The sequence below is a fragment of the Nerophis lumbriciformis genome, linkage group LG16 (assembly GCF_033978685.3).
Source record: "Nerophis lumbriciformis linkage group LG16, RoL_Nlum_v2.1, whole genome shotgun sequence".
Lineage (NCBI taxonomy): Eukaryota > Metazoa > Chordata > Actinopteri > Syngnathiformes > Syngnathidae > Nerophis > Nerophis lumbriciformis.
In genome coordinates, this window is record NC_084563.2 from 13,553,897 (window position 1) to 13,568,247 (window position 14,351).

Sequence of the window (14,351 nt, forward strand, 5' to 3'; positions counted from 1 at the left end):
ACACAGTTATCATCGCGGTATTGTTTATTGTGATCAAAAAGTATTTATACACAAACTGAAATCCTTTGACTAAGTTTGTTTAAATAACTAAAATAAATAGACACACTATTTAACATGTTTTGTGTTTCTTATGCTTCAAGCGGTAGAAAATGGATGGATGGTTATATCTGTTTTAATGGCTAAGCTTTTATTGTTTTAAATATTGCTTTGTACTGAAGCACTTCAAGATTTATTTCAACGTGCGTAACAAAATGTGTTATTATTTTTGGTGCACCTTGTGGAGTCCTACTTTGTTCAGCGGTCCTTGAACGCGCCGTACAAACCAAATAGAACAATCAGTCTGTACTAAGACAGCACAGCTCGTAGGTTCAATGTGCACAATGGATTATCTTAGTTGCTCAGATAGTAATGTGTTTACCGTACATAGGTTAAGATCGGGTTATGACTTTTCTTAATAAAGAAACATGTTAATGTGTCTTGTTTTCATGTTAGCATGTAAGATAGCAAGCTGGCGCCAGTCAGTTTGTGAATTTATCAAAGTGCAGTTATAAATCTCGGTTTTTCGATGATTTTAATTTAAACCGGTAAAACTAACCGTTGGGAGTTTTACCGCGGTTCTCATTATTACCGTTACATCCCTACTACAGTACTAACATACACTAGCACAGTAATTCCCAACCTCTGTGCCAAAGAAAATGATCCAATTTTGCTTTATTGGAGTGCAACTGGGATAGGCTTCAGATTTAGATGCACCTTAAAATAACACATAGAGGGACATTTTTATGATATTTAAGATGTTTTTCCAAACTTATTATGGCCAATAGTGCATAAATAATAGACTATGTACAGTACATCCAATTATACAACATATTATTTAAATTTGTTTTCATGTTAAAAAAAAGTGCTTTCATGTAAATGTATTTTATATTTGGAATCGATCATGCCGTGGCGGTTCGTCATGATCAGTTACATGTCGGGGAAACCCCGGCTTCTTTAGCAGCACAGGCGTCTTCGTAGACTTTCAAAAACACTTTTGTAGTAATGCTGCTGGCATTTCAGGTGGCTGATAAGGTTTAATGTGTTGCAGCGCAATGTTTACAGAACATTTGGTGCAAATAGCACACGATCGACACCATGTTTGTTTACACTGTTCGACCAGGGGGAAGTTTGCAACAGGCTGCACTTTGGAGAAAAGGAGGACTTGAATTACAAAAAAAAAGGCAGAAGACACACCTTTTTACTGATCATGTTGAATTCTTGTTTTTTTATTATTTAATGTGTTGTTTTCTATCTCAATTATTGATATTACTAGTATAATTCTCTCAATGTTCTGTTTTTTAAATCAACTTATTAATGTATTACTTATATTAAATTTTTACATATATTTGATCATGTTTTATACTGTTTAACTTGAGTTATTCTCCAGTGTGGAAGCCACAACGGTGGCGTTTTACCTCAAATCTGAGAGAACGGCGCTCCAGAGGGTCGTAAAGACCGCCCAGAAGATCATCGGATGCCCCCTTCCCTCCCTGGCTGACCTGTACAGCACCCGCTGTCTCAGGAAAGCACAGAGCATCCTGAAAGACCCATTCCACCCCGGGCACTGCCACCTCGAACTGCTACCCTCGGGCAGACGCTATAGGGTGCTAGAAGCGGGCACAAATAGACTAAAAAACAGTTTTTACCCAAGAGCCATAGTAGCATTAAACAGGCACTGAGTGAGCACAATGTGTCCGTCATGTCCTCATGTGTCCTGTCTTTTAATTTTTTTCGGACTATAATGTGCAATAATGTTATATGTGTATATATATATATATATATATATATATATATATATATATATATGTGTGCATGTGTGTGGATATATACGTATCTATATATATACATATATATATATATATATACAGACACATATATATATATATATATATATATATATATATATATATATATATATATATATAGAGATACATATCTTCTTTTTTTTACTATTTATATTACCAAATGATTGTGTATGCACCTTAGGGGATCTGTCCCAATTTCGTTGTTCTTTGAACCTGTTCACTGTAATAATGACAATAAAATTCTATTCGATTCTAAATCCTCAATTTTGTTTTTGCTTTGTTATTGTCAATAGTGCTGTGTGTGTGTACATGTGTTTTTTTCTCTTCTATTTTTTTGTACAGCACTTTGTGTTTGCCAATTGCATGTGTATCAAAAGTGCTTCATAAATAAAGTTTGATTTGATTTGATTACCCTGGCAAACCTACAGCACAGCATAGGTAATCTGCTAATCATACCTCATTTGGATATTTTCTTTTAATTATTGGGGCGGTATAGCTCGGTTGGTAGAGTGGCTGTGCCAGCAACTTGAGGGTTGCAGGTTCAATCCCCGCTTCCGCCATCCTAGTCACTGCTGTTGTGTCCTTGGGCAAGACACTTTACCCACCTGCTCCCACTGGTTTAAATGTAACTTAGATATTGGGTTTCACTATGTAAAGCACTTTGAGTCACTAGAGAAAAAGTGCTGTATAAATATAATTCACTTCACTTAATCTGATCTGTTTTTCAATGTTATCGGATTAATTGGTATGATGTCATATTTCCCCGATAATTATCGGTTCGATATTTATTGCAAAATGTCCCGACATTGTTGAACAGATTTTGACTATACGTCCACCAAACCAGGGGATTAAAAAAAAACACCAAACATTGCATACCTCATACACTTTTCCAGAACCTCTTTGACAAATTTAGGTTTGGGTTTATCCAGATCCACCGTCAAACAGTCAGCCCTTTGTGAAAAAACCCAAAAACAAACATTTTAATCAAGACTGCAGAAACAGGTCATCGATCTTTTAAAATGCCGCTCACCAGTCATCCCAGCTCCATCGGAACTGGAAGTTGCTCAGGTGGTGGGAGAACCAGTTGATGAGTCTGGAAACAGGAAGGCACCACGGTCAGACAGAAGGCAGTTGTCCCATGTTAGCGGGGGAGGGGAGAGCAGAGACCCTACCTGTCGATGCAGGTGGTGTTCATGGTGTCCAGTCGCATGTAGAGCATCTCTGTGGCTTGGGCCAACTGGGGTCGGTGTTAAAGTTATAGTCAACATCCTCGTCAACAGTTCGTCGTGACAATTCTCTTTTTCCCAAAAAGTCATTGAACTAAACTACCTCACTATTATCTAGTTACCTTTACTACTAAACTACCTCACTATTATCTAGTTACCTTTACTCTTTTTTTTTTTAAATATTCACAATGTTTTCCAAACATTCATTTATATTTCAGATTTGCCGCTATCTGCCCTTACCCATAAACAAAATATAAATGCACCTGGTCCGCCAGAGAATAAAAAAAGTTAGCAACATTGTCGCTATATTTAACAAGTATTCAAGAGCCTTCTAGGTATTGTACCTGTCAACATTTGGATTTCAAAATAAGGGACATTTTACGAAAAATAAGGGAGATTCTGCTCTTTCCACCAGCAGCCTTGTTGGCAGATGGGTAGCGGTGGAGAGACTTTGCCTGCCTACTTCCTCCCAATGTGCTGCACTATTGCCCTTGCTGTTCTGCAGAAGATTTTTGTGTGTGACTAAGGCCAAGTCCACACAAACAGTTTCAAAAACGCCATTTTGGGGTTAAAACGATCTCCATCCACACAAGTGTAGTTTCAAAACGGTCTCTGTCTACACACAAACCCAACACTGATAGAATTATAACATGTGTAGCCTCTTCACTACATGTGCAGTGAAGTGTACATTATTTCTCAAATCAGCATGCACTAACGAGCCAAGGAAACCATTTTGCATGTTTGATTGCCACGGACGTGCATGTGCCGCTGCAAAACTCTTGTGGAATTATAAAGCATTTAATCATCAATATAGTGAAAAAGTACATGTGCAATGAAGTGTATATTGTCTTTAACATCAGTACACACTACAAGGAGGACGCTACATCATCGTCCCATCAGGTGGAGGTTCGACAGCAATCGTATCCAAAACAGCAGACTGTCATTAGCGCCGGTGGGAGTGTCGCAAAGCCCATTTTGTTGCGTCTCTTTTATCAATGTAAAGTGAAAGTAGCAGCATATTTACGTTCAAACATACGGTACAGTAATTCCTCTCTCCGTTTGTGCCGTGTACACGCATACGCCAAGTACAGAGTTTTGGATCTCTACACTTTGGCCAGCGTGTGCAAAAGTCTGCGTTTTTAAAGACAAAAGTATGCGTCTGCGTGTGGACAAGAGGCCTAAACGCAAAGATAAGTACGCGTTTATTAAGTATCTGTGTTCGTGTGGACATGGCCTAAAAAACTGGAAAACTAAAGAAGGCCAAACTATAATACTATAATTTCCGACCTATAAACTGCTACTTTTTTCCCACACTTTTAAACCCTGCCCTGTATACAATACTGCAACTGATTAATGGATTTTCTGGGTTCACGGGCTTTACATGCCGCCATTAAATGTAGCCTTGTCACATGAAATTGCTGAAGGGATCATGGTGGACCAATTAAATTGTTCACATTCACGTAAATTACGAAATACAAGCTGCTACATTTTTCCTATGCTTTGGAATCTGCGACTTATACAATGGTGTGGCTAATTTTCTTCTCCAACGGCCATAATGTTTTGTGTTTAATAGTTTTCATTAAAGGTGCGTTATTGTTTGTGCTAAGGCGCCATGTTTTAAAAGTTAAAAGTTAAAGTACCAATGATTGTCTCACACACACACTAGGTGTGGCGAAATTATTCTCTGCATTTGACCCTTGATCACCCCCTGGGAGGTGAGGGGAGCAGTGAGCAGCAGCGGTGGCCGCGCCCGGGAATCATTTTTGGTGATTTAACCCCCAATTCCAACCCTTGATGCTGAGTGCCAAGCAGGGAGGTGATGGGTCCCATTTTTTAGTTGGACAAGTTCACTCACTGCATGTGTTGCGGGTTGAAAATGTACTTCCTGTTTTAATGCCTTGAACTAGATGTAAAACCGCCCATGGCATTTCTGCCCGAAAGGATTCTTCATTCATTACTCCAAGTAACGTTTGTAAGTTATTGAGTCTGTTTAGCCGTTTAGTTTTTATTGAATATTTATTCAGTTTAAGAGCATGATGTAGACAAAAGCTCTGAGTCTGTTTGCATAAAGCCAAATATTTGTTGAAGCAAATGATTGCATATTGTTCTAATGTGTGCTTTGTTTGGCACCTTGAGACAAGAATATGCTGATTGACAGTCTAAAAAGTAACATGTCTTCCTTCACTTATTTTATATTTTATACATACAAATGCATAAATCGAATCGCAATCCTGGAGAGAAAAGTCGCATCAAAGTTTTTTCTCTCAAAATAGTGCAGCCCTAGTTAACAGGTATACTCGATACATCCTTCAACAAATTTAATGGAGACTTTGGCCCTTTCCCCATCTAAAAGCACTTGCAGGCGGCTTCAACTTGTGATAAAAAAACAGCCAAAAAGCAACACAATAAAGTTTGCGTTTCACGTTTTTTCACTCTCTTTTTACAAATACATTGCATGACAATTATGACATTCCAGCTGTGATAGCTTCTGTCAAAAAACCCTATCAGCCTCCTAATCCCAAAGGCACATTTGCTCAGCCTTTTGGCTTCTCACCCTAAAACAACCGATTTTTCCCCATCTTTGAAGGGGAACATTATCACAATTTCAGAAGGGTTAAAACCATTAAAAATCAGTTCCCAGTGGCTTATTTTATTTTTCAACGTTTTTTTCAAAATTTTACCCATCACGCAATATCCCTACAAAAAGCTTCAAAGTGCCTGATTTTAACCATCGTTATATACACCCGTCCATTTTCCTGTGACGTCACATAGTGATGCCAACACAAACAAACATGGCGCAGAGAACAGCAAGCTATAGCGACATTAGCTCGGATTCAGACTCTGATTTCAGCGGTTTAAGCGATTCAACAGATTACGCATGTATTGAAACGGATGGTTGTAGTGTGGAGGCAGGTAGCGAAAACGAAATTGAAGAAGAAACTGAAGCTATTGAGCCATATCGGTTTGAACCGTATGCAAGCGAAACCGACGAAAATGACACGACAGCCAGCGACACGGGAGAAAGCGAGGACGAATTCGGCGATCGCCTTCTAACCAACGATTGGTATGTGTTTGTTTGGCATTAAAGGAAACTAACAACTATGAACTAGGTTTACAGCATATGAAATACATTTGGCAACAACATGCACTTTGAGAGTGCAGACAGCCCAATTTTCATCAATTAATATATTCTGGAGACATATCCTCATCCGCGCTCTTTTCCTGAAAACTGATCTGTCCAGTTTTGGAGTTGATGTCAGCAGGCCAGGGAAGCTAGGGTCGATATTCTTCTCTTGATCTTCTTCGGTGGCATAAGGGACGGTGTGAGCCAAGACATCCAGGGGGTTTAGCTCGCTCGTCTGCGGGAACAAACTGCCGCCATTGCTTGCCGTGCTACCGAGGTCCTTTGTCCCTGAATTGCTCACACACTCCGGCAGATTCAATGGGGGTCTGGCGGCAGACTTCTTTGACTTTATCGTTGGAAATGCATCTGCTTTGATTGTCGCAGGGTATCCACACATTCTTGCCATCTCTGTCGTAGCATAGCTTTCGTCGGTAAAGTGTGCGGAACAAACGTCCAATTTCTTGCCACTTTCGCATCTTTGGGCCACTGGTGCAACTTGAATCCGTCCCTGTTCGTGTTGTTACACCCTCCGACAACACACCGACGAGGCATGATGTCTCAGAGGTACGGAAAACAGTCGAAAAAACGGAAAATAACAGAGCTGATTTGACTCTGTGTTTGTAATGTGTTTGAGAAAATGGCGGATTGCTTCCCGATGTGACGTCACATTGTGACGTCATCGCTCCGAGAGCGAATAATAGAAAGGCGTCTAATTCGCCAAAATTCACCCATTTAGAGTTCGGAAATCGGTTAAAAAAATATATGGTCTTTTGTCTGCAACATCAAGGTATATATTGACGCTTACATAGGTCTGGTGATAATGTTCCCCTTTAAAAACGGCAATCCAATATATTTGCCCCTGCTTTTAGCCATCTATCTTTCTACCATAGCCTATAAATTCATGTCATGAGTTCTTGACATGTGCTTCTAAATGTATTTGTCTTTTTGTTGCCTCTTGGCCAGGTCGTCTTTAACCTTCCCGTGTAAAGAAACTAAATAAATAAAACAAGTTTAAGGATACAACTTGTGGTAGGGAGCCTGGCTGCAGTTTGCAGAGTTCAATCAGCAGCGACGTGTACATTACGTCAATGTGAGGCGCCATGGGCAACTGGAAAAGTTCTCCAAAAATCACCTGTGGAGAACAAAACGAAGGGGATAAATTGAGAATAAATACAAAATCTGTATTTTGTTTTTGTCTAGCACGTGAAAGAAGCGACCGCACCTCCACAATGTGATAGTTGAGCGGGATCTTGTTTTTACCAGGGTAGCTGAGTAGCTGGGCGGCACTGCAAAGTAAACGATGGTTCTATTGAATGTTTGCGCTTCAGAAAATCCACTCAACAGAGCAAGCTTGATGCTGCTTACCAGGTTCTCCGCTCTTTCCAGTGAGTCTTCATGATGCAGTGCAAGTTTTCTTCGATGACAAACCTCTCCACAGAATGGCTGCCAGGCATGACAGGACCCTGAAGGCAACACACACAGTGTCATATCAGCAGTCGTCGGATATTTTTAGCAATTACAAGCTGATGTGCGCGACGAACCTCGGGGGCGTCGGTGTAGTCAAACATGCGGAAGATGACGCTTGGCATGGGGTACTGGGCGTCGGGCATGTGGCCCGGCGGCGTAAAGGGAGGTAGGTTGTGCTGGAGAGCCTCACACAGCACGCTGTCGAAGGCGATGTATGGCCGCAGAATGTGGCGCTCCTGCCAACGGTCCTTTTTTAGCTTCTGGATCTGGGCCCAAAGGCAGTCCAGGTACTGTGAGGACATCAAAACACAATGTTAGCAACAACAACAAAAAATGTAGGGCCACCGATTAGTTCTCACCTCCTCCTGAGGGTGGGGCTTCTCTGCAGTCCACACCTGCAGCATGGGGAGATGAGTCTTTAATCGCCTTCTATAAAAGAAAACAGGCAATTGGGTCACAATTAGTGGCAAATGCTGAACGTCACTTAAAAGTTTGTTACACAATATCATGTTCCCTATTGTAGGGATACATTGCACTCCCCTCCCGCAAAGTAAGGACGCTGATTACTTTATGAATATTATATGCATTTAAAGATCTAACACTGTGAACCATTAGTCAAAGTGAGAACATACAATTTTCAACTTAAATCCTTACTTGAGGTAGCCTTCAACCTGGCTCAGGAGTCGGTCCATTTCGACATCCTTCTTCTCATAAAGCTCCTTGCCAACCCAAGGCAGGCAGGACAGCACCACATACACAAACCAATCCGACCGAACCTTTGCACACACACAAAACCCAAACTGTTACAAAAACCTTTGTTTATACCATGTAGTCCAGCCAAAGTCAGTTACCAGGGTTTCTGCAGGTATCAGCAAATCTAATTTGATGCTTTTTAATGCCACTTAAAAAAAATATATGCCCATGTCCTATAGTATGGTCAAAAGCTTACAATTGTCTGTATGCACTCAATTGTACATTTTTGACAGTGATAATCTTGAACAGTTGAAAAGTTTACATTAATTAACTGTGGGAATGTCAGTGAATAAAGCATTGTGGTCTGTTGTGAGAATTGCCTTAATAGTCCATCCTAGGCCACAGTGAGGTGTCTGCGCCACGAGACTTGTTAATGTTAGCCAAGTTACCTCATGTGTGTTGAACTGGAGAAGCCTAAAATAAAGGAGTCATGTATGAAACAAGCTCCGCTTCCTCATTGACATGATATGATGTCAGAGTTAAGGACTACAGAGAATAGCTAAGTTAAGGCCCTTGGAGCGGTTTGATTTTGTCGTCCGGCAGGGTGTCCTCTATGGAGGCAGCACTTTGGGACCTTACAAGAACTCCTGTGTCCAATTTGAAAGCCAGAGACGAAGAAAAGAAACAGACATAGCATTTTATTGATGACCGCAACGTAGGGCAGGGCGATATGGACGAAAAAGTATATCTCGATATATTTTTTTACTTCAACTCGATATATATCTCGATATATTTTTTGGTGAGAATATACATATAGAGATATTCATTCTTGAGCGAGATTCAGTGAAATTGAACTGAATGACAACTGTACTGTAAACAGTCAGTGGCACTTTTATTAACCCAGTTAGTCAAGATGGGTATTAACTAGGGGTGTAACGGTACGTGTATTTGTATTTAACCGTTTCAGTACGGGGGTTTCGGTTCGGTGGTGTACCGAACGAGTTTCCACACGGACATATTAAGTAGCGTACCGCACGTTGTGCAAACAATGCACACCGAGGCACAACACACGGCATGCTAGCAGCGACCGGGCTAGGACAACATGTAAAAGCCAAAGCTAGAAGACCCTCCTGCCTCGTTAAGATATCCCGTTTGGGAACACTTTGGCTGCGCGATACAACAATGGAGGACGGAGGTTTGCCGACATTGTTCAGCAGCTGCTTCTGACAACACGTCAAACACGCTAACCCATTTGAAGCGTCACCACCGCATTCAAGCAGCCTCTCCTCGGCGAGTCAGGCAGGGCTAAAGCAATAACAAATGTTTTTATAGCAGCAGATTTAAGTCCATATTGCATTAGAAACTAGATTTTGACCCACTTCTATGGTGGAAGAATAAGCCCATATATCCTCTTACTGCCAAGTTAGCCAGGCTGGGGGGGGGGGGGGGGGGGAAGAAAAGTTAATCTGAGGCTGAGTTGACTTGAAACTGTTTAATGTTGCACTTTTTATATGTAGAAGAAAAGTTTTGTCATTTTATTTAATCTGAACAACAACTTGAGGCAGTTTAATGTTGATTAACGTGGACCCCGACTTAAACAAGTTGAAAAACTTATTGGGGTGTTACCATTTAGTGGTCAATTGTACGGAATATGTACTGTACTGTGCAATCTACTAATAAAAGTCTCAATCAATCAATAAAAAAAAGCACTTTATATGTAGAAAGGTTTTGTTAAGAAACCATTCTGAGCCTTATCTTATTTAGTTTTTTATTTTATATATGTTGACCACATCAACCCTGGCAATGGACCCTGTGTGTATAAGTATGTTATGCCATTGTTTACAATTTTGGTAAATAAATAACCAAAACATTTTTATTTCGTTGTTTTCTTACTGTACCGAAAATGAACCGAACCGTGACCTCTAAACCGAGGTACGTCCCGAACAAAATTTTTGTGTACCGTTACACCCAGCATAGAAAATAAACTGTTTAAGTAGTACAGAATTACATAACATAAATAAAATAGAAACATATTATTTCTACATAAAATAAATAACATAGCTGTGCAAATAATACGAAACGTATCAAAAAAATACATTTGTAGGCAGGCACTTTGTGATTCCCCTTCTTGGTTCGATGACCTGCCCTATCTTTCCTCTGATTGGCCTGTCCCTAACCAATCGTGACTCATCATAGTAAACAACCAACCAATCATGGATGTTCTTATACGTGCAAGCACGTCTTGGAAGGAGGAAGGGGAGGGGTTTAGAAGCCCATAGAGGGGGAACGGGGGAGAACAAGGAACACAACAAATAAGCGCCGTTTGGTCATTTTAACGTGAAATTAATTATATCGATATTACGATATTTGCTTATTTCATATCTTGTTTAAAAATATATCGATATATCGCCCAGCCCTACCGCAACGTTATGATGTTCATTCTCATTTATTGTTTGATTGATTGATTGACGTATTGACTATCAGCCTTGTCTTATAATTGTATTAAATATTTTAATGCCTCTGGACATTGTATTTAATGCCTTTTAAAGCCTTCATTTTCTCAAAATCCATTCGATATTTTTTAATGCCGAGCAGAAACACTGGTTACACATTTCAGCTGAGCTACTGTATAAAATACTTAGCACATCATGAAGTAAGATCTACCTGTGGTACATCTTCCTCCTGCGTAACACTGACAAAGTTCTCAAACATGGCCACCATGGAGGGAGCCGCAATTACGTGGCAGTTGACCAAATCGGATAAAAAACGCACCTTTAAGACAAAACAAGAGGAGAGAAGTTGCGATGGTGAAACAGCCTCAATATTTCAGAGAGGACCGCGTTGCGACGTTCCTTACCAAGTAGACGGCTTCGTTGTACAAGTTGTTCTTCAGCGTCTCCTTCAGCTGCCTGATCATGGCCTCCACAAACTCGCCGCCAAAGTTGTAGTTCCTGGCGTTGAGGAGGCCTACCAGCGTCGTGTACACGGTGAGCTTCTCGGGGAGGAGGCGGGCCCTGCGGACGCGAGACGACTGGTGAGGACTACGAGTGCTCTGCGACCGACTGGGGGAAAAAAAAGGTGTGTGAACTTACACGGAACACAGAATGCGAAGGATTTTGTTCTTGTAGTTGGGGAGGTCGGCCTCCAACACGCCCGCAAGGCCCTCCAAGTTGCTCTCCAAAGATGACTTGCTCTGAAAACGCAGACATGCCATCATAGTTATCCGTTATCATACAGCATCCCTCCAAAACAACAATATGACTCCTTCTACCTTTTCTCCCACATTACATATCAGTGACTCCAGACTGTCTTCAATCTTAGTCGGCTCTGACGTTCTCCTCCTTTTGTGATCCTGGCCTCCTGGTGGTTTCAGGTTTGGAGGAGGCAAAACAAAAAATAACACATTTAGCAAAAACTCAAAACCCTAAATTGGCTAAAAACTAATTAGTTTAACATGAGATTCTGTCGGTAAAAAGCATCATTCGACTACTTCATTTCAAATCCATCCATTTTCTACTGCTTATCTCTTTAAAACAAAGAGAAGTAGACAGTTACAAATGAAAGCCAAACAATCAATAGCTAGGGAGCGGCATATAATAAAAGTGTGTGTGTATTGGCCCCTGGCTGGCTCTCTGCAGTGGTCATTATTCAGAGTAACGACCACTGTTTTGTTTTCATCACCACTATACACCAATACTGATAACGTACAACAAATATCCCAGTTTATCCAGAATATCGAAATTTTCGGATTGGACACGTACTTGCGCCACAAAGTTCTGACAAAGTTCGGCAAGTTTACACTCTACAAAATTCCCCTGCAAATAAATTATGGTGAGTAAAATGTTCATTGAAATCCCTACTATAAGTTATACACTTATCTGCAAAATATCTTCTAAATTAATCCATTCACACAGACTTTTTTGGAGCCGCCGAGTGTCTGCTGGCCAAGTCCAGTCCAAACAGACACGTTCACTCAAATTTTTCGTCACTTCAAATGCAAATTTCATTATTCAATCAATTTTTTCCGTGTCTTTGTTGAGCAAACTTTCCAACGATACCAACCTATGTAAAATGGGGTAAATATTAAAGAAGTTATGACATTTTACACAAAAAAGTCAAAGCTAAAATATTGAGCCCTATTGACTTTGTATTAAACAGTTTTAAAAATCCATAATTTTATTAATATTTGTCACAGGAAAATGATACTTGTATTACTGGGAGCGTCTTACATGACCTGTCTGGTAATAAGGGTTTCATGTAAATAAATGAATTTGTTAAACTTTCTAAAAGCATACTATGCATACCGGTATATATGTATGTATGTATAATGCAAATACTGTAATTACTAATGTACTTGAACACTTCCAATGATAACCTCTGAGCGAGTGTATCCACTCATAACATTGACCTTAAAACATCACACATTTATTTACTTTAATATTTAGGTGATTTAAAAAAAAAAAAAAATAACAAAAAGGTGCTGACAGAATTGCCTTCATTTTTGCCTCAGAGGTTACAAACAATGCAAGCTTGTCAATAGGACAACATTGCAATAAGGGAACCAAACTAACAGAAGAAATTAACAAATTAAAAAGATGGTTTGACAAAAACAGACAATCTTTGAATCTCAGTGAAACTAAAATAATGCTATTTGGTAACAGTAGAAGAGAAAGTCAAACACAAATACACGGAATAGAAATTGAAAGAGTAAATGAAACCAAATTTCTAGGTATAATGACTGATGATAAATTGAACTAGAAATATCATGTAAAAAATATACAACTTAATATAGCAAGAAACACGTCAATAATGAATAAAGCAAAACATGTTCTAGACCAAAAAGCACTCCATATTCTCTACTGCTCACTAGTGATACCATATCTGAGTTATTGTGTAGAAATAACTACAAAAGTACACTTCATTCATTAACAGTCTTACAAAAAAATAATAGATTAATACACTATGTTGGATATAGAGAACATACAACCCCTTTATTCATTGAATAAAAAATAGTGAAATTTCACGACATAGTGAATTTGCAAACAGATAAAATTATACACAAAGCAAACTATAACCTGCTACCCAAGAATATACAACAATTCTTGTCAACAAAAGAAGAGAAATATAATCTTAGAGAAAAATGTAATTTTAAACATTTGTATGCACGTACAACAGTTCAGACCTTCAGTATATGGAATTGAATGATGGAATGGATTAAGCAAAGAAATCAAACAATGTACTAATATGATCCACTTCAAGAAGCTCTTCAAACTTAAAGTGTTTACATAGTACAAAGAAGCAGAACCATGATAAACATTCTGAATTTATTTCATCCATCCATTCATTTTCTAGATAATCTTACTCATCTCACCATATGAAATATAACTTACTTCACCAATTATTATTTATTTATTAAGGACCGAGTCCCTTTGGGACAGAGGACCCTATTGTATTTCTAGCGTTTTATTATTATTATTCTGCCGCCTCTTTGAGCTGTAATTTGACCCCCTTAACATGCTCCAAAACTCACCAAATTGGACACACACATCAGGACTGGCGAAAATTGCGATCTAATCAAAAAACCAAACCCCAAAACTGCGCTCTAGCGCCCCCTAGGAAGAAAACACAGACAAAACTGCATGTAACTCCCAGTAGGAATGTCGTAGAGACATGAAACAAAAACCTCTATGTAGGGCTCACTTAGACCTAGATTTCATTCACTCACAACCCCCAGCAAAAATCAACAGGCAATTTGCAATTCCCCCTTTAAAACAAAAGTTGAGTAAAAACAGTCACTTTTTTTCAAACATTATCTCCTCTGAGCGCGTTTGTCGTGTCGGCTTCAAATTAGCACAGGAGAGAGATTGAACCCTTCTGATTAAAAGTTGATGAAAGAGTTTTAATTAATGCTCCGGTTTAGATTTTATGAGCCCTCAAAGTCGGCCCCGTCCATCGCTGCTTGCAGCTTTAATTTTTATTGTTATTACTTATTTGTGC

General features: G+C 39.5%; 1 protein-coding gene across 1 annotated transcript in view; it reads right to left on the minus strand.

Annotated features, from left to right (window-relative positions):
- Positions 1-14,351, minus strand: part of LOC133617001 (nuclear cap-binding protein subunit 1) — a 30,387-nt gene that overhangs the window by 15,474 nt on the left and 562 nt on the right. Inside the window, exons 2-14 of the mRNA XM_061976641.2 lie at positions 11,626-11,714; positions 11,447-11,547; positions 11,212-11,368; positions 11,019-11,126; positions 8,316-8,437; positions 8,021-8,090; positions 7,736-7,951; positions 7,560-7,657; positions 7,417-7,480; positions 7,216-7,326; positions 3,017-3,081; positions 2,875-2,937; positions 2,721-2,795 (exon numbers count right to left, since the gene is read on the minus strand). Of these exons, the coding sequence (XP_061832625.1) occupies positions 2,721-2,795; positions 2,875-2,937; positions 3,017-3,081; positions 7,216-7,326; positions 7,417-7,480; positions 7,560-7,657; positions 7,736-7,951; positions 8,021-8,090; positions 8,316-8,437; positions 11,019-11,126; positions 11,212-11,368; positions 11,447-11,547; positions 11,626-11,714 (1,339 nt within the window). The remainder of the gene's footprint in view (positions 1-2,720; positions 2,796-2,874; positions 2,938-3,016; positions 3,082-7,215; positions 7,327-7,416; positions 7,481-7,559; positions 7,658-7,735; positions 7,952-8,020; positions 8,091-8,315; positions 8,438-11,018; positions 11,127-11,211; positions 11,369-11,446; positions 11,548-11,625; positions 11,715-14,351) is intronic.